This window comes from Micrasema longulum, unplaced genomic scaffold (assembly GCF_059751315.1).
Source record: "Micrasema longulum isolate JH-2025_06_02 unplaced genomic scaffold, ASM5975131v1 h1tg000131l, whole genome shotgun sequence".
In the NCBI taxonomy this organism is placed as follows: Eukaryota; Metazoa; Arthropoda; class Insecta; order Trichoptera; family Brachycentridae; genus Micrasema; species Micrasema longulum.
In genome coordinates, this window is record NW_028277337.1 from 1,509,358 (window position 1) to 1,537,000 (window position 27,643).

The 27,643-nt window shown below is 33.7% G+C and overlaps 1 protein-coding gene across 1 annotated transcript; it reads left to right on the forward strand.

The window, feature by feature from the left end:
* Positions 1 to 325: 325 nt before the first annotated feature.
* On the forward strand, positions 326 to 25,676 carry LOC148284333 (uncharacterized). The gene is made up of 3 exons (XM_088241573.1): positions 326 to 434; positions 1,881 to 5,158; positions 25,500 to 25,676. Exons 1-3 carry the CDS (start codon positions 326 to 328, stop codon positions 25,674 to 25,676), a joined length of 3,564 nt encoding a protein of 1,187 aa, XP_088097699.1.
* Positions 25,677 to 27,643: the final 1,967 nt, after the last annotated feature.

Below are 27,643 nucleotides of genomic sequence, written 5' to 3' on the forward strand. Positions count from 1 at the left end.
TGAGCCTTTTCGTCATACTCTTTTTTTATTTGCATCAAAACTTTTAAACTACCTTCTTCGCGCGTCAATAATAAGCGCGTGTACTGTCCCGCAAAGCAAACAATAATTTTTAGCAGTAGCATTTAGCATTTAGCATTAGCAACTTATAAATCATTTTCACTTATTTTAACTTAGAATCATGAGTGTTAGCGTAAATGTTTATACAACTAGGCGAAATCACGCGCTAAAAAGATTGAAGGATGCTTTACGATCGGGAAAAAACGCTATGTCCGATCCAGAAAACATTCCACGTTTTTTATCGTGGTGCGAGCGGCTAGATCCTATAATGGATATGTTTAACGAAACGCAAATAAAAATTTTGTCCGAAATTTCTGAAGATGAAGCTGCCGTAAGGGAGAACAATGAGATTCAGGAACAAATGGATGAAATCGTGTGTGAGATTTTCAGCATCAAGCGACTGGTTTTACCACCATTGAAGAAAGAAGTCCAGTCCGAAACGTGTGAAAAGAAGCACTACGCAAAATTGCCATTAATAAAATTACCTTTATTTACAGGTCAAATAAAAGAGTTTCCTGCGTTTTATGATTTATTTTTAAGTTTAGTGCACAGTAGGAACGACTTATCGAACGTGGAAAAGTTCCAATATTTAATATCGTCACTATCAGGGGAGCCTGTAAACATTATGCGAGCATATCCAATCACGGCTAATAATTATCGTGACGCATTTGATGCGTTAATAGCGCGATATAATAATAAACGACATCTTGCATTTTTATGTTGGGAAGAGATTTTATATCATAAACAAATTACTACTAATACTCCTCAGGCGTTAAGAAAAATTCTAGACATTTTTATGGAAAATATTTCTATCCTAAAGGGATTAGGACTTCCGACATCTGACTGGGATTTTATTCTCTTTCACACTCTTTTGACTAAACTCGATAAAAATTCACGCGAAGCATTTGAATTATCCATTAAAGGGGTAGATTTTCCAGTTTTTTCAACATTACAAGAGTTTCTTGTAGAAAGATGTCAGGCTTTGGAGAGATCACGTCTTTCCAGAGATCGTTCTCCTGACGTCATCGCCAAGAAGACTCCGTTTAACAAACCGAAATCCTCATCAACCTTATTGGCGAATACACAAACGTGTCCTTTGTGTTCGGAAAATCACTTTATATATTCATGCGAACGGTTTAAGGAGAAACCCACGAAAGAACGTTGGAATGTCGTTAAGCAACTAAAACTGTGCGTAAACTGCCTGAGATCAAATCATAACTTATCAAATTGCAAATCAACTTTCAATTGCAAAAAATGCAATTCTCGTCATAATACAAACTTGTGTTCTTCAAACGTCTCTGAAGTTCATAATTCACCAGAAGTTATCGCTTCCACTTCTAAAAATAATTATATCATTCCAGCTACTACTCTTAGCAATATGCATTCGGCATCACGCCCTACACCTTCTTTTGTCCTCTTAGCGACAGCTGAAGTTGAAGTAAGGGATTATTATGGCAACTATCAAGTCGTTCGTATTTTACTCGATCCTGGTAGTCAAATCAACATAATTTCAAATCGCTGCGTAAACAGATTAGGTTTAAAACGGTGTAAGGTAGATACCCCAATGTCAGGCATTGGTCAGGTACCTACTACATCTTCTCATAAAGTAAGCATTGAACTACGTCCAGTGGGTAAACCAGATCCAGTATATTTTACCGAAGCTGTCACACTAGAGCATATTTGCGGTGACATGCCAACCCACCAAATCACCACTCAATATCGTCACCTATCGAATATTGTGTTGGCTGATAATCGTTATAACCAACCTCGTTCAATTGATATTTTAATAGGCGGTGAGTTGTTTCCCAAGTTTCTTCTTTCAGGCAAATTAGAAGGAGATGAAATGGCTCCGACAGCGGTAAATACCGTATTCGGTTGGGTTTTAATGGGAAGAGTCTTGTCTGCTAACTCGAGCAATCAAATCAACTTACTGTCACATTCATTGTCTGTAATTGATGACACCCGACTGGATTGTGCTGTTCAACAACTTTGGGAGATTGAAAATATACCTAACATTGAGCCATCAAATTTCTCTGCGGACGATCAACGATGTGAAGAGATGTACCAGAACACTCACTCCAGAGAATCCGATGGGCGTTATGTAGTGAATTTACCTTTCCGTAATTCAGAGACACCATCATTCGTCAATTCTTATTCAATTGCCCTGCGGCGATTCTATCATCTTGAAAAGCGCCTGTTAAAAAATCATATTTTTTATAAGGAATACAATGATCATATCATGGAATATTTATCAAGCAATCATATGGAGCCCATTCCTCCCGGTGAATGTCAATCCTCATCTGCATATTATATTCCTCACCACGCAGTCGTGAAACCCGAAAGTCTTACGACAAAACTTCGCGTCGTTTTTGATGCTTCGGCCAAGGATGAGCGAGGTTCTTCATTAAACAACACCTTGTTGACAGGGTGTAAACTACAAACAGATATCGTAGAAATTCTTTTGAGATTTCGTCTTCATGCAATCGTCTTTACGGCGGACATACGTCAAATGTATCGCAAAATAAAAATGACTAAAGGTCATCAAGATTATCAACGTATTCTATTCCGTTGCTCTTCTAATGAACCCATTCGAGAATATCGACTCAACCGAATTGTTTTTGGAATTTCTTCGGCTCCTTTTCTTGCTATTAGAACTATGCATCAATTAGCACAAGATGAGAGAAATTCGTTTCCCCTTGCATCTAGCGTAATAATGAGAGACCTGTATGTTGATGACGTAGTATCGGGCTGTGATTCGCTAGAATCAGCTCGGAGTCTCCAGACACAATTTAACGGTATCATGTCTTCTGGAGGATTTGAGTTGAGAAAATGGTCAAGTAATGAACCACAGTTTCTGAATGCTATACCCGAAGAACACAGAGCTTCGTCACTACAATTCGATTCTAATCGTGATTTTATCAAAATTTTAGGACTTGAATGGAATTCTGCAGAAGATCAATTTATTTATCACATCAATCCACTTAACCGATCATGCACAAAAAGGACTATGCTTTCAGAGCTAGCCCGTATATTCGACCCCCTAGGATTTTTATCGCCTCTAACATTCTTGGCCAAGTTATTAATACAACGACTTTGGCTGCTCGGGGTCTCTTGGGATAACCCCGTCCCAAGTGACATACATAACCTATGGGTAAGGTACACTACGCAATTACCTAATCTTACACAAATTAAAGTAAACCGACGTATAACTAACAACGGATCTCATGAATATCAAGTTCATGGATTCTGTGATGCCAGTGAATCTGGTTATGCCGCAGTTGTTTACTTACGCAGTTCGACAGCCAATCATCATCACCAGGTGGCACTTGTATGCGCCAAATCTCGAGTATCACCCGTAAAGCGCATGACGTTACCGCGTTTAGAACTCAGTGCAGCTTCATTATTAGCTGATCTCATGCATTACATTCTTAAAACACATTCAGAAATCAGCAATATAACAAAAGTATATGCATGGTCAGATTCAACTATCGTATTATCTTGGATTCAATCACAATCAACCCGATATAAGGTTTTTGTTGGAAATCGAATTTCCAACATTCAACGTAAGCTGCCGTGTGCTGAATGGAGGCACGTGCCTACCACTCAAAACCCAGCTGATTGTGCTAGTCGAGGCTTGTTGCCCGATGACCTGATACATCATCCACTTTGGTGGATGGGCCCCTCATGGCTGAAATCGGAGCTTAACGATTGGCCGAATTTGATAATTGGTAAATCTAATGACGTAGCAAGAAATATTGAATTAGAAAAACGACCTAACGTACTTGTTAACGACTCATGTCAGCGTCCATTAGAAGTGCTAATCACACGTTATTCTTCACTTAGAAAAATACAACGTATCGTAGTATACATATTACGTTTCATAAATTATTCTCTTATAAAAGATAAAGCACTTCGTCAACCTACAGATCAGGAAATGCATAAGGCTTTGATGTATCTTGTAAAATCTGTTCAAAACACCGCCTTCATTTGGGAAATTCAGAATCTGAAACTGGGAAAAGATTTACCGAAATCAATGAGAAAATTAAATCCCTTTATTGACAGTGAAGGTATATTACGGGTCGGTGGGAGACTAAAATCTTCAGATTTATCATACGACGCAAAACACCCAGCTTTATTGCCTCGAAAACATAGATTGACTGATCTTATAATTCAGTGCGTGCACAGCGAGAATCTGCATCCAGGTTTACAGTCGGTACAATATCTGGTTATTCAAAATTTTTGGATTTTATCTGCAAAACGTGCTATTCGGCACATCTTATCGAAATGCTTCAAGTGCTTCCGGGCCAATCCTCAGTCATTGCAACCCAAAATGGCTGATTTGCCACGGCTGCGAGTCACACAACTTAAACCGTTTCAAACTGTTGGCGTTGACTACGCAGGCCCGTTTAACATCACGATGCATAGATATCGAGGTGCTCGTACCACGAAGGCTTATCTATGCCTTATTGTTTGTTTTGCAACCAAAGCCGTACACCTTGAGTTGGCTTCAGACTTGTCATCGGATGCCTTCTTAGCGGCTCTGCGTCGTTTTGTGAGCCGCAGAGGAAGATGTAACCGCATACATTCGGATTGCGGCACTAATTTTAAAGGTGCTTACAAGATCTTGTCAAATTTGATGCGTGACGCCAGCGAAGCAGAACGCATTGAGTTCAAATTCAACCCACCCAGTGCTCCACACTTTGGCGGACTTTGGGAAGCCGGGGTTAAAAGCGTTAAGACCCATATATATCGAGTTATTGGAGCACAGATCCTTACTTACGAGGAACTCAATACACTCTTAGTACAAATCGAAGCAGTACTAAACTCGCGGCCATTATGTCCCCTGAGTTCCGATCCTAACGATTTAACAGCTCTGACACCGGGGCACTTTTTGACGTTGACACCATTAACCGTAGTTCCTGCTTCAGTAACTGCTCCGGTCAACAAGCTGCGCCGGTGGCAACTTATCCAACAGATGCATAATGACTTTTGGTCACGTTGGCATCGCGAATATTTGACCACATTGATGCAGAGATCCAAATGGATGCAACCTTCGAAACCCATCGACGTCGGTCAGATGGTCGTCATTAAAGACGACTCAGTACCACCTTTACGTTGGCGTTTAGGTCGAGTAATCGAGACGTATGCAGGAACTGACGGGATAATTCGAATTGTATCAGTGCAAACAGCAAGTGGTTTAATCAAAAGACCACTTGTAAAGTTATGCCCTATTCCGGATGAATGAGTATCGGGTTCTCATTCATAATCATCCCTCATAAGACATTGTTTATAATCACCCATCATCACTTATTATCCATATTCACGTAGTGACAATCGTATTATTCAAACCTTTATCATATCATACATCACATCGGTCGGCATATTTCTTTAACCGTTAACCAAAACAGAACCATTTACTGGGAATATGCCGTCATATTCCGCAGCGCGGGGGAGTATGTTTCGGATTCATTTTCTTTTATTCAAGTGTCAAGCCATTCCTTCCTTTGATTCCGGTGGTCCTTGTTTTGAATCCCAATATACCTACTTCTCCCTGGCGGCGAGTCAAGAAAGCAACGCGAACAACAACGAAAACCGTACCGCGAGCGTGACAGTGATTTCGAATCACCAACATACAAAAACGTGCAAAGTGACCAGTGCAAACGATAACGGTGTCTTTCTGGACCAGTGCCAAAAGGAGGAAACCGTAAGTCCTTACTCCTTTCATTAATTCCAGGATTGACACTCAAAACCATAACGTCAATTAGTTTACCTAAAATCAAACGTTCCCTGTTTTCTTCGAACACGCGTATCGCGAAAGGGCAGGCCTTGTTTTACAGTCCCGAGGTCGAAGGTATCGAGCATCCAACAACTATTAATGCTCTATTTTAATTGAATTTATTGAACAAAACACTTAAACTTTCCAAATCTCCCAATGATTGTCTTCTTTTTCAACAGGATATTGACTGTTTTAATGAATGGTGTGATGTTAATTATTGTTTTCTACTGAAAATTATAAAACTACAAACTAAAAAATATTTCCCTTTCGATGGTTTCATCAATAAAGAATCTTGTCACACATTAAAAAAATTTTTTTTTTTGACAAATATTTTTTTTTTGCGATCGTATGATTAACCCAAATATTTATTTTTGAAGGATATTTTTAACGAGTTGTAAATAACTCAATATTAGAAATTCGAAATCAAATTAAGGTAGAGTGGGGTTTGAACCACGAACATTCAATTCGTGACTCCTAGACACTAGCTACAAGACTACAACCTAATGTAAAAAAATCAATATTGAAAAAAAAATTCTCAAACTTCTTGGTTTTATTGATGTAATGAAGACGGATGGAAAAAATATCAATACCATCAAAACTCTTTACAGCTCACTAATTTGACCCCATCTAGAATATGCTTCTCCAATTTGATCTTCTTTCTAAAGAACTCATATTGACCTCACCAATTCTATCCAACACCATTTTCTAAGAAAAGTTACACGGTTGCTTGGATTGCAAAAAAGGTAATTATTCCTATTTGGAAATATAACAATCTCTTAATCAATCTTCATTCGAGAAATGTAGGACGGGATATGGGAAATGTAGGAAGTTGATTATAAAAGATGTTATAAAAGAAAATGTGGATGTTTAAAGTAGGCAAAATAGTGAATGTTACACAGTGTGTTAAGTAGCTACTTAAACCAGCCAACGATAGGTTATAAAACCTGTAAATGCCTAGACTTCCATATTTCTTTCTCAAAAATATTTTCCCTCTGTAGCAACGAATTTAGGTCTTTACATATTTTTATTTTAAACTTACGAGAAATTTAGAGGCAGTAGTCGGTATTGGAATATCACGTCGTTTTTTTCTAAGCTTGATAAAGAGATACTTCAGGAAACCTTTTTTTTCTGGGGGTGATTTATATAAAGAAAAGGGGTAGACTTTTGTTGATACCCACGTAAATCCTCAAATAAATTAATTTATATTTATGTAAAAGAAAGTGCCACCTAAGTGATTGCAAGATTAAATGAAAAGGAGAGGTTTTAAAAAGATAGCTTTCTTGAAAATTGGAGCAAATTTATCTTAGAAATTAAAAAAAATATATTTATTCGAACATATTATTTAACTTAAACATTATACAAAAACGCTAACGCATTATTATTGAATAGTACAAGTTGTATTAAAATTTGGTAGGGTATCAAAAATAAAACTTTTACTCTGTAAATAAACAATATTTTGCAATTACATACAAAACAAACATTTTTTTTTTAAATCGGGTTGTGGTCCCGTGGCTAGTGTCTCGGACTCATGGCTCAAAGATCCGTGGTTCGAATCCCATTGTACCCCCCCCCCCCAAACTTGATAAATTCTTAGAATGCTTGATCTACAAACTCAAATGTTTTCCTCTGTTTGAGTTATTTAAAAAATGTTGTGAGCGAATTATTTCATATATTTATTTGTATGATCAATAATTCAATAATATTTTCCGTGTTTAAATTAAGTTTATAGTTGAAAAATTAATTAAAATATTTTATTATACAGGTGTTTATTAAACCATGTCACATGCGAAACCATAATGATCAGAATGAGCAAGAAGACATATTGGCACATTAAAATAATTTTTTAGAACAAATATAATTTTTAAAAATAAAATATCAAAAAAAGAAAATGGTTGCTTACTTCTGCAGGGGTGAAGCGAGGAGGGAGGAGGGGGGAGTCTGACACTGCGATGCGCTTCCCTCACTCCTCGCCTACAGAAGTAAGCAGCCATTTGCTTTTTTTACTACTTTATATTAAACTTTTTTTTGTTTTAAATATTTTTTAAAAACGCTAATATGTCTTCTTGCCCATACTGACCATCGTGGTTTCGGATGTGACAGGGTTTAAAGAACACCCTGTATAAAGCAACGAAGTTAGTGCTTCAAATATAAGTTTTATAAAAATATATTTATTAATTTCTTTTACTTATTAAATAATGTTTTGTTCCGAGGGCTAAAGTAGATTTTTCCTTGTTTTTTTTATTTCCTGGAGTAGAACGTTGCACAGTTAAGGTCTCTGATTTATAAATCTTTGCTCGTCCTTCCCTTGTTTTTGAACATTCTATAAAGTACACACATACATTTCAGCAAATTTTGTATAATGTGAATGAATGTGTATTGCTGTTTTAATTATAATTAACACGTGTTTATAACATAATTAGGAAAGTTTACGTTTATTTTTGCGTAAATGTTGACGCAGTAATTAATTTACATATCCTGGATTGAAATTATAAAACCTAATTTATCTTTAACATAGGCTTTGTATAAAATATAAAAGCATTATATATAATATTAAAAACTGCTCTGTGTTATTATTATGAAAAATAAACAATGCGCTAGTTTTGTGAAAATCATCCCAAGAGCGCTGTACAATAAACATCCCAACATGTCTTACAGCTTCATAGGGCATGGACGGACAGTTGGGATTTTGGATTTTGGAAAGATGGGAACTAGATTACAACATGACTTACTTCAGCTTCAAAGCGTATGGACAGGCTGTTGGGATTTTAGTTATTAGTTGTCAGTTATGATGTAATTTTATAAGAGATAGGAATTAGATTACAACATGACTTTCTACAGCTTTAAAGCGCATGAACGGGCTGTAGCAATTTAAGTTCTTCGTTGCCAATAATGATGTAATTTTATAAGAGATAGGAATTAGATTACAACATGACTTCTTACAGCTTCAAAGCGCATGAACGGGCTGTTGGGATTTTAGTTATTCGTTGTCAAAAATAATAGAATTTTATAAGAGATAGGAATTAGATTATAACATGACAGACTGTTGAGATTTAAGTTATTCGTTGCAAATAATGATGTAATTTTATAAGAGATAGGAATTAGATTACATCATGATTTGCAGCTGAAGAGCGTATGGACGGTTGGGATTTTATTTTGTCAATGCCAATCATGATAGAATTGAAAAAAACATCGTTTACGCGGAAGTTCATTGCAATTAATTATAATATAATATATCAGTGTTACTTAAATCTATAAATTTGGTATAACCAGAGACAGGTTTGATCGCTATCGCGACATCTTCGAAACTGATACTTTTATCACAAAATTAAATATATTCGTATGTAGAAATTTAGTAAGGATTAAGACTTCCAAATATTTTGTTATTTAATTTAGTTAAATTAAAATTAATTCAAGTTGAGTCTACAGAAAGAAAAAGAAAAATGAGAATAATAATAAATATAAGACGTCGCGAAAGCGCTTAAACAGGAGGCTTATTCTTTGGCAATTTCGTGTTGTTAGTTTATTCGTACGTCATTTATCTATCTCATTCTAACGCAATCAATATCGTATTTCACTCTCGTTCACCCTCATACAATACGACTGAATTTACGTAAATAATAAGCTACAGAATAAGGCCACTGATCAGTGTTTATTCCAAATTAGTGGGTTTAAACACCACTTGCCTTTTAATTCTATAGTAAACTGTCATAACTTGAGTCTTTTAATTGTATAATTAATTGTAACGTGTAAATACGTTTTCGGGATAAACAGAAATATGCATTTATAAACATTTTCTTTGATAATATTTTAAACAGTCTTTTCCGGGTTTATGAAGCTTATTGAAATTGCGAAATTACAATACGTCATAAGGCATACTTTTTTTGCCGGATCAGTAAAAAAACTTAAAGCGTTACGTGTTTTATGCCAATGAGGAACCCATTCGTTTTTAAAAATATTTCAGAAAAACGTTAGGGGAGATATCTGAAATTCTTAAGTGAGCAGTAGCGTCTTGTTGAAAAAATCTTTGACGGTAAATAATTAAAACAAAATAGTTTATTAGCAAACATAATAATTATTCCTTTATCTGCTACATTTTTACAAGATTTATGTGTGAAGTCTACTTAACTAAGAACAACATTTTTTTAAGCAGACATTTTTATATGCGGTGCAAAATAAAATAAAAAAGGATGACTACTTACGTGTGAATATATTGTACAATTTTAAACATTCATTTATTATTGATGTTATAGTAAATTTTCTGACTTTTTTTCACCCGGATAACCATTTATTTTGCAAATTGTGGTTATATTTAGTTATATTTATGTATTATTATAGACTCAACGAAATAGCCCAGAATTCTAAATACTATTGCTAAATGCTAAATTGCCGTCATAAAAATATTGCCATGTCTACACACAGTAGTGCATATGGTACTGTAATGGTACTCCAATGAGGAAATTTAGTGTCTTTTAAAAAAAATAAAAATGTTAATAGACTATGAGTCAGTTGCACGTATTCTGTCAAAATCGTAATTAAGCTAAAGTTCAAAGAGTGATTTCTTTGTCTTTTTCTAAAGATTTGAAGTTATAATTGTTTCCGCAACTTTCGTCATAAGAATTGTAATTTTTTGTTATTTTTACATTCTTGTGTTTTTTACATTTTAATGCCCGATGTAGCATATTGTCTACATAAACACAAATATGAAATTAAAACTGGAAAAAAAAGTCTTTTTTTTCATTATTTTTCCCAGTATTTGCATAAAAAAACTATAATTTTAGTAAGAATTAGAAAAATTGGGCATTGAAGGGTTAAATGAAAAATGATTATACATTTATAAATCACTATAAAAAAAACACTTGTTTTTTTTTAAATTTGCATAAATTATCTTAATTTTTAGTTATACCATATGGATCATCAGAACTTATACTAACGAATCAGTCGCGTTCCACTCATAAAATATGCTATGAAAATAACGAAAAAAAGAATAAAAGAACGTTCGCGAATGATAACGCTTTGGGTATTGATGAATATAGTCCCCGGACTGGCACCTGAAGATTAAGACTGTTCACCTTACCTTCATTTCACAGACAATTAAAACATTGAATTTAGTTTACCAATAGCAATTACCCTACGCAATATACGGGTCCGTATTCTAATAGGAAGTTAAAATTAATCTTTTTTTTTTTAAAAGTAAAATAAAATTTAATATGTGGGTCCGTAATTTTATGGGAAGTTAAAAGTAATCTTAATTTTTTTCACAAAGTTTTCTGTATGAAAAATACTGGAATGTTTACGTTTTTTTTCTTCTTCTTCTTCTTGCGTTGCCGTATCAGGTCCTCCTGACGTTGGCAATCACTATTGTGAAAGCATCTTGGTCCTGCGCTACTCCGAGGCCAGGACAACTGCTTGTTGGATATACTCGCCATAGTGATTCCTGGGAAAAGACGACTATAGTGGTTTCCCGTTGCCTTCTGTGGTTGTTTCTTGTTTGGAGGCGCCAAAAACTCGCCTTTCACCCTCTCGTTATCGGCTATGATCACACGGTTATGAGTGTAATCCCATTACCCTGAGTTATCCACGTGGACCCTAATGAGTTGGACTAGTAAGTAGTGTTGCCGGTAGAATGCAACTGGGCATTCGCAGCCTAGGGATAAAATGTTGTTTGAGTTTTATTTCAATTAGAGCCTAAATTTGTTAATAGGTATGTCAAAACCGTAAAAACAGGGTGCGTGTGTGAGTAAGGGTTGTATTCTAGTTGTATTCCAATAAGAGCCTAAATTTGTTAATAGGTATGTCAAAACCGTAAAAACAGTGTGTTTTAGAGTAAGAGTTGTACTCTAGTTGTATTCCAATTAGAGCCTAAGTTTGTTAATAGGTATGTCAAAACCGCAAAAACAGGGTGTGTGTGTGTGTGTGTGTGAGTGAGAGCGTATCATAAAAAGTGAGGAAAGTTGTTGTGTAGACATTCCCTGGAATATTATTTTTAAAATATTTTGCAGTATTGTATGATGCCGATGTAGAGAGTATCTATTTGATCGTATAAGATCACGATTAATGGGTGAATTTATGCTGTATTTGTATTGTTTTTATGTATGTGAAAAAGTTTAGTATGTCTGATAAAGACAATATAATGTTATTTCTTCACTTTGAGTTTTATCTCCGAATACAGACATAAATGGTTGATTACACCGTATTTATGTTAGACGTATTGAGTCGTTTGACATTGTTAATTTAATAATAACCGTAAAATTTTGATTCCCGCGTTTTGATTGGAAACTATACGTATGAAATTCTATCCCAAGATTCCATACTCGTAAAGTCCAGTAAGGTATTTGAGCTGGTCAATAACCGATAAATACTTTACCGTACATCAGAAGCTATGTAACGAATCGTCTATCAAGTATGGTACTCGTACGCCTCTGCTAAACCCACGAGTGATTTTAACAAATACTGCCTTCCGATCGAATTGATAGCAGTAATAACGGGGAACAATTTGGTCGGGAGAGATGTACTAAATCAGGTGAATATGGCGATTGCTTCCAGGTGAATCACTTCACGAGTTTCATTCAATAACAACCGCTTCTTCAATAATTAACCACTCTTCCAAACTTTTGTCTATATAATGAATTCTAAATCACGTCAATTCGATATTTTTTCAATATTGTTGCGTAAATTACTTTTTTCTCGGTCTTTGTTCGATAAACTATCTGATTTTCAAAAATACGTACAGTCGGGCGGAGTGAAATGTGGCAATTTTTTTTTGCTGAAAAGTAGCTGTTGAAATATGCATACATAATCATTTTTTTTACTTTTCTTCAGGTGGCGCACAAGACTTAAAATTTAGAAAAAAGCAAAATTTTTCGAAATATTTCAATAAATAAAACTAATATTTTTATCCAATTAAACTTTATTATCCCAATTAAAAATACAAAAAATTACAAGAATATAACACGTTTCAATTATTTCAGCTTTCAGTTATATCATTTTTATGCGTGGTAGCTCCTTGAATATCAGAAAAATACTGAGATTTTTCGCTCGATTTTATTCTTGCTCGGATATATCCATCGCTTGCTGTAGTTCCACAAACAGCCAAACTTGCATCAGTGACCAGTTTTACGCCTCTTTCCACAGCTTGTGTGTGAAAAGAAAACATTTCAATACAGATATTTATGTTTTCATTCAAAATTTTGTCTCCTATTTCACTATCACTTTATTTTGAAGAAAATGGTGGCTCCAATATTTTACCTGAAGATCCCGAAAGATAATGTTAGAATTTGATGATATTTTGCATTCTTTACTTATGTTTGTACCATCAAGGCATCGAACGATAATATAGGAAATCTGAAATTCAATAAAAAATATTTTCACTCCACTATAATGTATAGGACTTTAATTTTCTAGAGAAGCCCTTAAACTCTTTTGTATAGACCAAAAGAGTTACAAAATAACATTTATTTAAATAACAGCCTAAATTTATAATTTTATTTACATATTTTTTAAAGTTATTTTTAAAGAAATAACCCGCTAAGCCTATATTTTAGAGGCTTGTCAGCAGGTGGGAAAGAGGAGATATGGAAGAAAGTAATGAAAAATTCACCACAAAACCCAGACCAATTGAGAAAAAAATCTTTCATGGTTTTTTTCTTGCAACTGGCGGGAATCGAACCCGCGACGCCAGTTTCATTGTCGGCCGTCTAACCAACTGCACCACAACGCCAGCCTTAATTCCTAAAATTGACTAAAATAATAAAGGTTGCATGTGAACACAAAAAAAGGAAATAAATATAAAAAAATTAAAAAAATAATTTCTGATTTTCTCAATATTTCTATGATTTTCGACATAAGTTTACATATTATATTGTCATTAAAAATACTAGCCTTGGTTCATCAATTGTTATATTGCTCGCATATTCTAGGTATTTCAGATTTAGTAAAACAGGAAATTTTGTCATTAGATCACGAAGCAAGACACGCACAGACAGATACAAATATTTCTTCTATGGATTATCATCATCATCATTTGCTTTTCCGCATCTACTGGTGGATAGGGTACTGTAGTGGTACTCTAATTACAGCGTGTCTTGATCGTTTTTATTACATGAAGGTAAGATGACCGGTCTTACGCTTAAGGTGCCAATCGAGGAACGATGAAATATTATATTGTTGCAACACATTTTTAAATCAATATTCCATGTCGCAAATTGAACCCGAGACCTCTTGCATGGTTGGCAAACGCACTCACCACGTCACCACTAGACGAACACCATGGATTCTCAAATGAAGACAAAAATCTTCCGAATTTTGTTTTTACATTTATAGAATTTTCCCGAAGTCACTTATTTGAAATTTGATAAACTTGAATCTTGAAGTAACATTAACTTATTTTACATAATAATATTTTCGTTCAGCATTTTGCGGCAAGGAGACGTTAAGTTAAATATAAATAAGGTTCCAGTCAAACTGGCGTCAATAAAATATTGAAAGCGTAATTCCATTACAAAGGAATCTAGCTTTCAAATATATTCGCATTATATTATAAAGGGCACCTTGAATTTATTTTCGGTAAACATAATTCAAACCATGTTTGTTTTATTTATTATTTTTGTAAATAACGTTTTTATTTTTTATGATGTTTCATAAACAGTATCTCAGCATTCAGGTGGATGAAGAATACAGATGTGTATGTGTGAAATAGAACCAGAATTTTGGACAAGTATTTTCAACTGGGTGGAAACTTTCAGCTAGAAGTCGAGTGCCTAAAAAGTGATCAAACGGTGGGTCTACCATGCGAGTGGTCTCGTGTTTAATTCTAGACATAATCGAGATGAAACATTTTTTCGTGTAGTTTTGCGTATTTACTTGCTCAGCCTCCTTTTTGAGTCCAGTGTTGAACAGAGGCCTCTCATTTGGACCTCCACAATTCTCTGTCAGCTGCCACCTTTTGCCACTTTGGACCTGCAACTCTTCTGATGTCGTCAAACCATCTAATCTGGGGCCTCCCTGTGCTTTTGCGTCTCGTTCTTGGACTCCAGTCCATCACGTTTTCTGTTCATCTACTGACCGACATCCGAGAATCATGACTCGCTTTATTCCACTTCAGCTCAGCAATTCTTTTTCCCACATCTGCAATTTTGGTTCTTTCTCTGTTCATGTAAAAAAAAATGTCAAGATACGCTGCAATTGGTGAACAAATGAAGTGCCTTGTGCATCATCAGGTGTGGTTAAAGAATAATAAAATATAAATTAAATGACCATAAACCTTGTATTTGTTAAAAATCATCATCATCATTCCATGTCTGCTCCCTAGCTTGAGCATATGATATCCACAAAAAGCCTCCACGCATCTCTATTGGCTGCAATTTCTTTGCGTCCTTTTAAGTCATGTTCTTGTTCTGAACTTTTGACATAAACTGCCGACAAACAGTCAGCAGTAGATGTTCAGGACGTCGAGAACTCGATACCTTGTAAAATAGGCAAGCGGATTTAAGTCTCACAATAGGCATCCGCAGTACATGGCCATGCCAACCGTATCGCCTCCGCTTGATGACAGTTGTCACCGGAGTTTGCTGCGTCCGTTCTTTGATTACTTCATTCCGCAAAAATTCACACCACCGCACAACCAAGATTCTTCTGAGACACCTATTCTCAAAACTCAGTATTTTGCTGTTTTAAGCCCTAGTGAGGTGCCACGATTCGCATCCGTAGAGGAGAATAGGTGTTTTTCAGGCATTGTTTGTGTGGCATTTTATTTTCACTGAGTAAATATCTTATCTCCAGACAGCCTTCATCATGTTGAATGTGGCGCTTGTTACTCCTAACTGCACTCCCAGTTATTTTTGAAAGCTGCCATTTTCTGTAACATATACTCCCAGGTATTTGAAACTCTCGACCCTTTCGATAATTTGGTGTGATAGAGTCAAAGGATTTTGATCATCAAAATACGAAGTATTACACAGTTCCTAGGTTTTTGCAATATTAATTTTTAAACCGATGAATGTGAAAAACCGATTTAACTTATCTACAGTGCCCGGAAGACCCTCGACTATATCGTCAATTATAACCGCATCCTCTTCATACTTTAGGTCGTAGAGTTTTTGGGAGGGGGAGATAGATATTCCTTGATCTAGTGGAATAGATTTTTTAAGGATGAAGTCCATAAAGATTATAAAAAAGAACGGTACAAGGACGCAACCTTGGCGACCTCCAGTGGTGACCTCAAACCAATCTGTGACAACATCGTTAATTCTGATTCGGCATTCACTCCTTGAGTGAAGGGCTTTAATAAGTTCGATTAGTTTTATAGGCATCCCATATGCTTCTAGTATTTTACAAAGATGGACTATGCATATATTGATTTTAAAATTCAATATATGATTTTAAAAATCAATATATTTAATCCTTAAAACAAATCAATGTGAACTTTTTTGATTATTAACTAGCAAAAGATAAATTAACGAACTTGTCATATTTTTTCTTCACCACTACGGGCCGGGAGGCTCAACTACTGTGGTGAATCACAGCACAGCACCCCCAGTCTTGAGAAAAAACCCACATTTAATTTCTGTGTTCTCACCGAAAATCAAACCCGGAGCATTTCATGCATGAGTCAAGCGTCTTAACCACTACAACACGGACGCTGCCTTTTATATCGTATTATAATATTACCTTTGTAATTTACCTGTTTCGATGTACTTATATTTTATGTAATTAAGCTATAAAGATTTATGTAAAAAAAAATACTTATTAAAACAGAGACGAAAAAAATTTAATAAAGAAAATATAAATCTCTAAATTCAGTCATATCACTCCACTACTCCACTACTTCGGGAATTGCACTGGCTACGTTTTCCACAGAGGGTGGAATACAAACTCTGTTGGCTTATGTATAAGTCACTGCACAACTCTGCTCCAGAATATCTAAGGGAACTCTGCATTCCAGATGAACTAGCTGACAGACGTCTTACGCTTAGATCAGCTACATCTACGTCGAAAGGAAAAGTTATTATACATCTACGCAAACAGCGTACTAAATTCGGTGAACGTGCATTTGCGGTCGCAGGCCCTACGGCATGGAATGCTCTCCCAGCAGAAATCCGAAACTGTGAGAGTGAAGTGATATTTCGGAAGAAACTTAAAACCCACTTGTTCTCTAAATCATTTAAATAAATTCTTAGCATGTGGTGGAAAAGTAATATGAAAAAGTACATTATTTTTCTTAAATTAAAAAATTAAAATTAAATTTATATCTTTATATAATCACTTTGCAAAGCGCCCTTGAGGTATTATATTACAAAAATGGCGCTATATAAGTTATCCATAATTATGGAAGTCCAACCATTTCCATATTGGCTTGTTTATTTGGAAACTTTACGCGCTGGCGCTGTCTAACAATCACCATTTTGCCTATGTTTTAACATCTATATTTCTCAACAATATTTTGAGTTTGTCCAAATTTTTGTAGACAAGGACTGGATTTAACTCCCCGGGGAGCTGTTAACATCAACATATTACAACAGAGATGAATAACATTTTAGAGAAGGTAATATGGAAGTCTGGGCATCTACAGGGCTTATGACCTGTCAATGGCTGGTTTAAGTGGCCACTTTACACACTGTGTAATATTCACTATTTTGCCTACTTTAAACATCCACATTTTCTTTTATAACATCTTTTATAATCAACTTCCTACATTTCCCATATCCCGTCCTACATTTCTCGAATGAAGATTGATTAAGAGATTGTTATATTATTAGTGTTTTTTTTTAGTTTATCATAATAACACCATTTTTAAATTAAAGATCTGGAGGTTTTAAGCTATTCAGTATAATACTGTAAAACATGTTAGTAACAGAACGGCATTTTTTAATTATTTAAACTTATCTTGTAACAGTTATCTTAATTTTTTACTTCAGTTATTTAATTATTTTTCTATTATATTTAAGTTTAAAGCATGAACTTTGATTTATTTATTTATTTACACACCTTTTATCAAAAATACAATTTTACGTTCGCTTTGTCCAGCTAAGAAGGGTACAAACCCCGTTCCAAGCTAGGCAATTACATTTTAATATATGATAACAAATATAGGCAGAATGGTGAATGTTACAGTGTGTAAAGTGGCCACTTAAACCAGCCAATGACAGGTCATAAGCCCTGTAGATGCCCAGACTTTTATATTACCTTCTCTAAAATGTAATTCATCTTTGTCGTAATATGTTAGTCTTTTAGGAGTTTATGTTAAAAAAATATCCTTATTTGCCGCTATAATATGAATGTCAAGAGTCACAATGATAAGAATATCTCAATTCTTTTTTTCGTTTCTTCTCTTTATTACATTCTCTTAAATGTTCTTCATCTCTGTTGTTTTATGTTAATCTATATTTATGTTTAATCTTTTTCGTATCTCAATGTCTTTTTTGAGGATGCAATCCGGTGTTTTGTTAATAAATATTTAGTCAAACTCAAAATATTGTAGTAAAAATGATATTTAAATTGTGTAAGAAGTTACGTGCAAGGCACTCTAGACTCGCAATATGCTATTGTGACTTGGCGTATGGAACTACGTTCCCCATCAGCTATTTATTTTCCCAGCCCTTCAACAAAACTATCGGAATATGAATATCTCAAATAACAATAGTATTGTATGGGTAAGTTCAGACTTGACGAAGTGTTTTATTTAAATTGCTCGTGCAAATAATGCTTGCCTTGAAAACATTTATTTTGGCGTCAGCATTTTTCGACATATTTTTAAAACACAATATGGCCTGTTTCACGCTGAGGTAATCCACACAGTACGATAAAATACTCGTAACATTTGGTGAATCCATTTTTAATGTATTAACTCATAAAACGCAGTTTTACAAAATTCCTTTACACGCGGTGATGTAATATCGTATTACCGCAAGCAAAACAAGGGATTGAAGCTATACAATGAGTTATCTGAAGACATAAAGGAAATAGAAAAAATAAAAATATTTAAAATTAATTTGAAAAAATATGTAATTGAGAAATTTTGATAAAAAAACTATAACATTATTAAAAGTTTATATTAGTTCTTAAGATGATATGAACTTAATTATTATGAAAATGAAACATTGTTATCAGTGTTACACAATTTTATTATTTTACAAGAACACAATTTTAGTTTCGGGAGAGCACTCCTCCCATCGACGGGTGATATGAAACTAATATAATAAGCACAGAATATTGTTCACAATGTCATAGAATATCATTTCCTGTTTTGCCGTACTGGGCAACATAATATTTTTCAATATTCTGTGAACAATATTCTGTGTGTGTGTATTATATTAGTCTTATATCACCCGTCGATGGGAGTGCTCTCCCGAAACTATATTTGTGTTCTTGTAAAATAATAAAATTGTGAAACACTGATAACAAAGTTTTATTTTCATAATAATTTATATTGAAGTGTTACGAAGTGAATGCCGATTCAATAAAAAATATTATGTTGGCCAGTACGGCAAAACAGGCAATGATATTCTATGACACTGTGAACAATATTATGTGTTTATTATATAAGTTTTATATCACCCGTTGATGGGAGGAGTGCTCTCCCGAAACTATAGTTGTGTTCTTGTAAAATAATAAAATTGTGTAACACTGATAACAAAGTTTTATTTTTATAATAATTTATAATGAAGTGTTACGAAGTGAATGCCGATTCAATAAAAAAAAATGTTATGAACTTACTTAATTAAGCATAAATAAATAAATAAAAGACAGAATATTCTGAAGTTCAGACATTCAAAAAAAAAAAATCAATTAAATTTAAATGTTCTAAATAAAGTACAATTTAAAGCGTACATATTGTAACAGGAAAAAAAATACATAAAAGAGACTTTTGACAAAGTTGTAGAAGAATCCTGCTCCGGAAAACAACTTCGGATTTATGGAAAAAATTAAGATCCAGAGCGTTGTTGTTCAGCATAGCAGTAGCCCTTCCAACAGGCATAATCATCGGCAGGTTGGTCCTGTATGTCGGAATCTGAAATAATCTATACTGACGCTTTATTAGGTAATTTCCAAGAACATACAAACCAATGCTTTTCATAATCTCAGGGTTATTGACCATACCGCGCAATAATCAATAAAAATGTGTAGTCAAATACACATTCGTTCTAGTCTCTAAACTGTTGTAGCCAAGCATACCCTGGAGAAACTCGATCGAATAGAGTCAAGGATAATAGCCGCACTCTCTTCTTTAGAGATATCTCAGAATGGATTTTCTCTATCATAAGAGTGTAATTCAGTTCATGTAGCCCCCAAACCATCCAGCCACTCTTGAGTCTACTATGCACGAAGAAGTTGAAAAGAGTTCTCAGTACGCGGGTATTTTTTTTGTTTGTTAAAAAATGATAGAGAATATTGTTTCGTAATGAAAGTAATTGACAATATCGTGCCTACTAAAAAAATTGATATTTATTGAGGAAACTAACCAATAATGGTACTCAACAACCCTTGTGTAAACTTCAGAAACAGAGAGATGACGCAAACAAAGTTGCTCAAGTAATTCATTTAAATAAAGAACAGGAAATACCAAAAAAAAAAAAGACAATACGTCTGAATTTAATACTTGTATTCTAGTATTATTACGAAAAGTATTTTTAAACGTATTGATTATAATGTAAGCCAAAACAATATTTTTAAGTTTTTTTACAACTATCATAGTAAACAACAAAACAAATAATTCATTTTCTATAATTTATTAAATAATTTAGGGCCTGTTATAGCAGACAAAATTTAAAATCATAAATTTATCGGTCGTATAACTAGCGTGCACTCCCGCTTATTGCCAATAAACGACTGATTAAATGAATTACTTTATTTTTTTCACACAAACACTGGCCACAGAACAGGGTCTCTGTCTTCCTTGTTATAAGTTTTATTCTCGTGCTCTTTCTTATACAGGACAACAGATTTATTGTGGTATTGTCATCACTTTCATTCGTATAATTTTTGTTAGCATGGTAAGAATAAATATTTTCTGTATTATCCAGCATTTTTATACAAATTTTAATTTCCAAATCAGACGAGAAAATGTCAATTTGAAGATTATATAAAACAGAACTTCAACGTTCAAATAAATAAGAGATAAATATAGACAGACGAGAGTTAAAAAGGTTTTTATTTATTTATTTAATGCTACGCAAACGTAATAACAAGAACATTATGCGGCCTAATAATCTCTATTTGACTAACTTTTGCTGAATTTTTCTTGAGAGTTCTTTTCAGTCTTTTACTCTTGGCTAAATTAACGTGGTATTTTGGCAGAAAGGAAGCTCGTTGCACGGTATTTCGTTTTATACAACCCAGAAGCAAGAAATTGATTTGTAAATTCTTGAACAATGACGCCATGGAGATATTCCCAGATAATTAAGATGACAAAGTCATGCTTAATTTATACACAATGCGTTACGCAACTGCTTGTTACCGAAGATATTAACTTGTCAAATTTGTTATTTTTTTAAAACGTTTGTTTTAATTTTTCCCAACACAATAGAAAAAATTGTTGACACAGATTTCAGCTTCTTTAATTTTAATTTAAGTTTTGTCACGCCTTGAAAACATTCCATTTTATATTATTCCCGTTGGCAGATTATATTTCAGCACTTTGCATACCTGGGGAGGCTTCTACAATTCTGTCAAAGGAAGTCGGTTGTCAAATGTGCTATACTGCTTTTCGTTTTTCAGCGAACATGGAAAGCGTTTTCCCCAAGATTGAATGCATCTCAAATAGTAACTGAAAACGATATATGCCACAAACTACACGTTAACTCGATAGTTCCACCAAACAAGGTTGCCGGAAATATATTTTAAAAACGTTATTTACTTTCATTTATTTTTATTAATTTATTTTAATCTTCGACTACAAAGAATTGGTACTTTGGCGGACTAATTAATAAAAACCATGTCTTTCAGCCAACAAAAAAACCGATTTGTCAAAATTAGAGTTTGTACTAAAAAAAAATTTACATATTAAAAACTACGTACATGAAGAAACCAAATTAATTGTAAATAATGCCTTCTTTTAACGCGTAGATAAATTTTGCACATATCAACTAACGAAAGTACATTATATTATACATATTAAGGGATGAGGAATGTGGAATCTGGTACTGAGTTTGGAAAGAAAAATAAATAAGAACCAAGGAAATGAATATATTTATGTATTTAAAAAAAAAAATTAATAAAGGGAGGTTAGGATTTAGTTTCTGTTTTTCTCATTGATTATACATTTTGAAAATCTTTTTTCTTTCTTTTTTTTTGCACCACAACAGGCCAGGAGGAACAATTACAAGGGTGAATTACATTACAGAACACCCAGGCTTGAGAAAAATAACTTTTTTTTGTGTTCTTACCGGGGATCGAACCCGGAACCTACCGTGCGTGAGTGAAGCGTCTTGACCACTACACCAGGGAGGCCTTACCAAAATTATTTTGTCATAATTGAAACCTGTCAAATGTTTTTTTAACAATTAAATAATATTGAAACAAACAATACGTCATTAATAAACCTAATGCTTTGAATCCAGACACGGTAATAATATGTAATGGCCGCACTGCATGCATATCAAATTTCGAACCCACGTTTAAATTTAAATTAAGAACAACTTTTAATCTTTTTCGTTTTAATTCCCCGACGAAACGCCGCTTTGTTTTTTTTAATATAAAATTTATCTATGGAATGTAAAACTGTAATGTAGATACTAACCTCCTAAATAAAACACAAATAAATTCAGGATAGGGAACACTCAAACATTGGGACATATTTAAACTGCTTTTTTTTTCAAGTAATGCAACATACCACACACCTATGGCCCGTATGTGTTCACTTTGTAAACAATGATTAATATTACAATTTAATGTGACCTCTCTGGGGTCACCCTTGCCGAGGTCACTCAACAATATACTTTTCAAAAAATATTTTTGCATGGGAGAATGTACAAAGAAGACTTTATATTCAGAATGAAGTAACAAAATGTGCAAACAGTTTTAAACCCTACATAATTACGATTCTATTTATTTTTTGTATAGCTATATCATTTATATTAAAAAACGCACAAAAAAATATCAAAAACATAACAACATACAATCATATAAGTTGCATACCTGCCATTGCTTATTTTGCATAGTTTATTTCAGTTACTCTCCATCATCATTCACTTTCTACACCTAATGGTGCATAGGCCACTGCATTAGTACACCACCCGTAGCACATCTCAAACATTTTTTGTTAAATGAAGGTGAGAGGATTAGTATTATGCTTCATGTTCTAGTTCAAAGACTTTGAAATATTCTAGTGTAAAAACCCCCTTAATACTTCATGTCAGCCATGTACAGAATTGAACCCAAGATCTCTTGCATGATACGCAAATGCGTTAACCATTACACTTCGAAGCGGACAAACATTTTAACATTATAAACTAATTGAGTTGTATCCTAAATAACGTAATATGTTTATTATTTGGATGGATAATTAACTTTTAATGCGCCAAGAATCATGAATATTGATTTTTATTTGTAAAATGGAAAACTAATATAGCGCGTCCGAATTTTTAATGAACCAAATCCCCAAAAACCGATTTACTAAGACTGTTATGATTTTAAATTACAGATTCTTCGGTTTTCAATGATAATCGCTTACTTTTCAAACTTTTTGCTTAGATACCTAATATTTTATTTCTCTGAATTTTGTGCGGTTTTAGTAGCATTATTGAACATCATAATATGAAAACCAGATAACAGAGGAATACTCTAGGTGCAGACGAACTAGGGAACAGAAGAGAGTTTTAAGGGTATTGATATTTTTGAAGTCAGCTGTGCTTCTGTTAATAAGCCCAGGAAGTTTTAAAGATTCATTGATAACATGTTCAATATGAATTGTAAAAGAAAGTTTAGTGTCAAGTATAATACCCAAATCTCGTATATTAGACACAGATGATAAATTATAATTCATCGTTCACTGAGTAGTCGTATATGATTGGATTTTCCAGACGAAAAAATCTCATAACCTTGCACTTACTTAAGTTGAGATGTTGATTGTTGGATGAGCACCAGGTGCTAAAAGGTTACATAACAATAACCTTACTATAGCATTACTTCAGGTTACATAAGAATAACCTAAGTAAATTCTAGAAAAAAATCATCACAACAAACTATAACAACCCTTACATCAGAAATAAGAGGTATGTTTGTGTATAAAATCTTCAATTTTATTTACGAAACCGAGTCAGTCAGTACAAAAATAAATTCAGCTGCACATGGGAAAATTTTTCAAAGGCAGATATCAAAGTGAGCGTGGTGCAGTTTTAACTTGATTATCTTACTAAATTTTCAACGTTGCACTTCAGGAATTTGATTTTCTGCATCAAAAATTGCATTAAGTTCATTTAAAACAGTTTTTTTGCGACAAATATATTCACAGTTGATGGAAAATTTACTGGATTGAAATCCTTGGGCACAATAGAGCTGAATAATCTTTTTTTATTATATGTTTTAAAGTAAAGTTTATACTTAATTTATTTCAACAGAGAGAGGAAACATTTTTGGGAAGGGAATATGGAAGTCTAGGCATTTATAGTCCTTATTTATTTATTTATTTATTTATTTATGATAATGAAATCAAACAGTCTTTATATAAAACAAGGAACAAATTAACAATTTTAAAAAGTAAGACCAATTACAGATTTCACACTAATGAATGCAGGAGGAGAGGGGAAAAATAATTTTATTCTAAAAAAGTAAAAATAAAAATATTACATAAAAAGTTCATAAAAAGGAGAAGACATTGTAGAGCTACTTTACTTTCCTCCCTCTCTCTCTGCTTCCATGAACATTTCAATTTAATTGTTAAAAAAATCACAACTAACAATAAATTATTCGATGCAGGTAGTAGATGTAGGTAAGTATAAATTATGACCTGTTATTGGTTAAGTGGCCACTTTACACACTGTGATACATTCACCATTCTGCCTATGTTCGAACATCCACATTTCCACAATTCTTCCATCTGTTGACTTTTGTGAAGAAAAAGAGCTGAAACCTTTATCTCGTGGGTGAGATTCATCCGGCTGAACCAAATCACTTTCTGGGTTTCAGCTCTTTAGCTTGACAAAAGTCAACAGATGGAAGAATTGAAGTAAAATAAATGTTTATTTATTTTACTTTGCAAACAATACAACGTGTGTAGAAATAAACACTTTAAATAATATACCGTAGATAAACAAGAAAAAAAAGCATAAAAAGTTTTTATTAACATATTATAAAATAATGGTCTCATTCAATGAACACGCTAACATGTTGTGTAAAAAATAAATTCTTAAAAGGCATATAAAAAGAAAAAGTAATTATAATAAGTTGAAGGAAAAAATAGTTTTTTTTTAAGGTTAGAAATAACATTCAAAAACCATATACCCTTCTCAAAAATGTTTTCCCTCTCTGTTGAAATAAATTTTAATATGAATTACTCCCTAGGGAGGAAATCCAGCCAGTCTGCAAGCATTTGGACATACTCAAACATTGTTAAAGTTTATACAATTGTATTGTTACAAGTTGGCGTACTCGTCTAATCACGGTGATTTCAGAAATTTTGAAAAAAATAAAATAAATAGTAGATTGTTCTATTGACATTATATCTGTACCTTAGGGTCTGGAGACATCACCACGAAGCGGCACCGTACCACGACGCGGCACCGTACCACGACGCGGCACCGTACCGCGGCACCGTACCGCGGCAACGTACCGCGGCACCGTACCGCGGCACGGCGGTGCGCCGCGCCGTGGTGATGTGTCCCGACCCTTAGAGCAGCAGTCTCCAACCTAAGAGGCGCGTCTCCAAGGGGAAGCGCGGACTGTTCGCGGAGGGAGGCGCCAAAGTAAGAAAAAAAGAAATTGATAGATTAGATGAATTTTAGCGGAGATAATAAATAAATTAAATTTTTATTTTATATTTTTTGCACCACAACAGGCCCAATTACAATTACATCACAAAACAACTAGGCTTGAAAAAAAACACATTTTATTTTAGTGTTCTCACCGGGATTCGAACCCGGAAGCTTCCATGTGTGAGTCAAGCGTCTTGACCACTACACCACGGAGGCCACCAATCTTTGAATCTTTGTATCGCTAAGAAATGCAGGTACTTCTACCGTTTGTGACGTCTTATTTATGCGAAATTGGCTATTCGGCACTGGCTGCAGTGAAAACCAAATATCGAGCCAGGTTAGTAGTCAAAAAGAAGATAAGAATGGCACTCTCCACAATGCTCCCAAGATTTGATAAACTTGCCAATAAACATCAACAACCCTCAAATTCAATTTTTAAATTATGTACCATCCTCCAAAATAAATATACAAGAACGTATATTTTATAGTATGGCCATGTTATTCTTCTGTAATTATAATGTTTTGTTTTTTTGTTGTTATATTTTTTTTATTATTTAAAACGTGTAAATATAACAATTAAAAAATAAATGATCGGGAAGCGCGGAAAAAAATTGTTTTGAAAAAAAAGCTGTTAATACTAACATATTTCAACAGAGATGAAGAATATTTTAGAGAACGAAATAAAGAAGTCAAGGCATCCACAGGGTTTATGACCTGTCATTGACATGATAAAACCACATAATAAAAGTTTCAGCTCTTTAACTTCACAAACGTCAACAGATCGAAGATTTTTTTTTTTTTTTTTAATAAAAAGAAATATTTGCGTTCTTATGATTTACCCAAATATTTAATTTTGAGGGCCATTTTCAGCGAGTTGTAAATAACTCACTATTAGAAAATGGAATCAAGTTGGGGTAGAGTGGGATTCGAACCACGGACCTTTGGTCCGTGAGTCCGAGACTCTAGCCACAGGACCACAACCCGATCTATTGAAGTAAAATAGATATTTATTTATTTTACTTTGCAAATAATACAACGTGTGTAGAAATAAACACTTTAAATAATATACAGTAGATAAATGAGAAAAATAAAAGAATATTTTTTTTTTATTTACATATTATAAAACAATGGTCTCATTCAATGAACACTCCAACATGTTGTGTAAAAAATAAATCCTTAAAAGGCATATAAAAAGAAAAAAGTAATTATACTAAGTTGAAAAGAAAAAGGTTTTTTTTAAAGGTTAGAAATAACAATCGAAAACCACATAATAAAATAAATAAAACAACTTTGTTTTTAACCACTAATTTTTATTTTTCACCGACCGGTTTCAAAGCAAACAAGCTTCTTTGTCAAGGTTTACGTAACTTTGAAAAAGAAGCTTGTTTGCTTTGAAACCGGTCGGTGAAAAATGAAAATTAGTGGTTAAAAACAAAGTTGATTTATTTATTTTATTATATTGAATAACCACAAAGTTAGTGCTTCAAATATAAACTTTATAAAAACCATATAATTTATATTTAAAAAAGTTACAAAACCCAAAAAAAAGAGAAGGCCAATGAAATTTTTAAATTATGTAATAGGTTAATAATTATAGCTGGACAAATGTTTGTTATCGTTCACCATCTTTGAAATAATTAAAAAAAGTTAATTCATATAAACTTTACTTCATGTTAAAAATATCAGAAACGTCGTAATAGTTATTGCCGAGTACATATGGAGTCGATTCACAATAGTATTATTTTTTTAATATTGCTGAGCTCGAGGAGGGGGGGGGGGTTAAACGTACCATTTTACAGTTTCTCATATAAATCTTGAAAACTAAAAATTAAAGATTATAAAATTTCCTACAAAAATTATAGACCACATTTTTTTTCCTTGGACGTGTGGTTGCCGAGCTATGAGC

Bases quoted from the DNA above. Each gene is read 5' to 3' on its own strand.
- LOC148284333 (XM_088241573.1), top strand. From the start codon at position 326: ATGGATATGTTTAACGAAACGCAAATAAAAATTTTGTCCGAAATTTCT. The intron at 435-1,880 runs GTGAGATTTTCA...TTCTTCTTTCAG, and splicing joins ACAAATGGATGAAATCGTGT to GCAAATTAGAAGGAGATGAA. The intron at 5,159-25,499 runs GTACCACCTTTA...TCTGTACCTTAG, and splicing joins TCGTCATTAAAGACGACTCA to GGTCTGGAGACATCACCACG.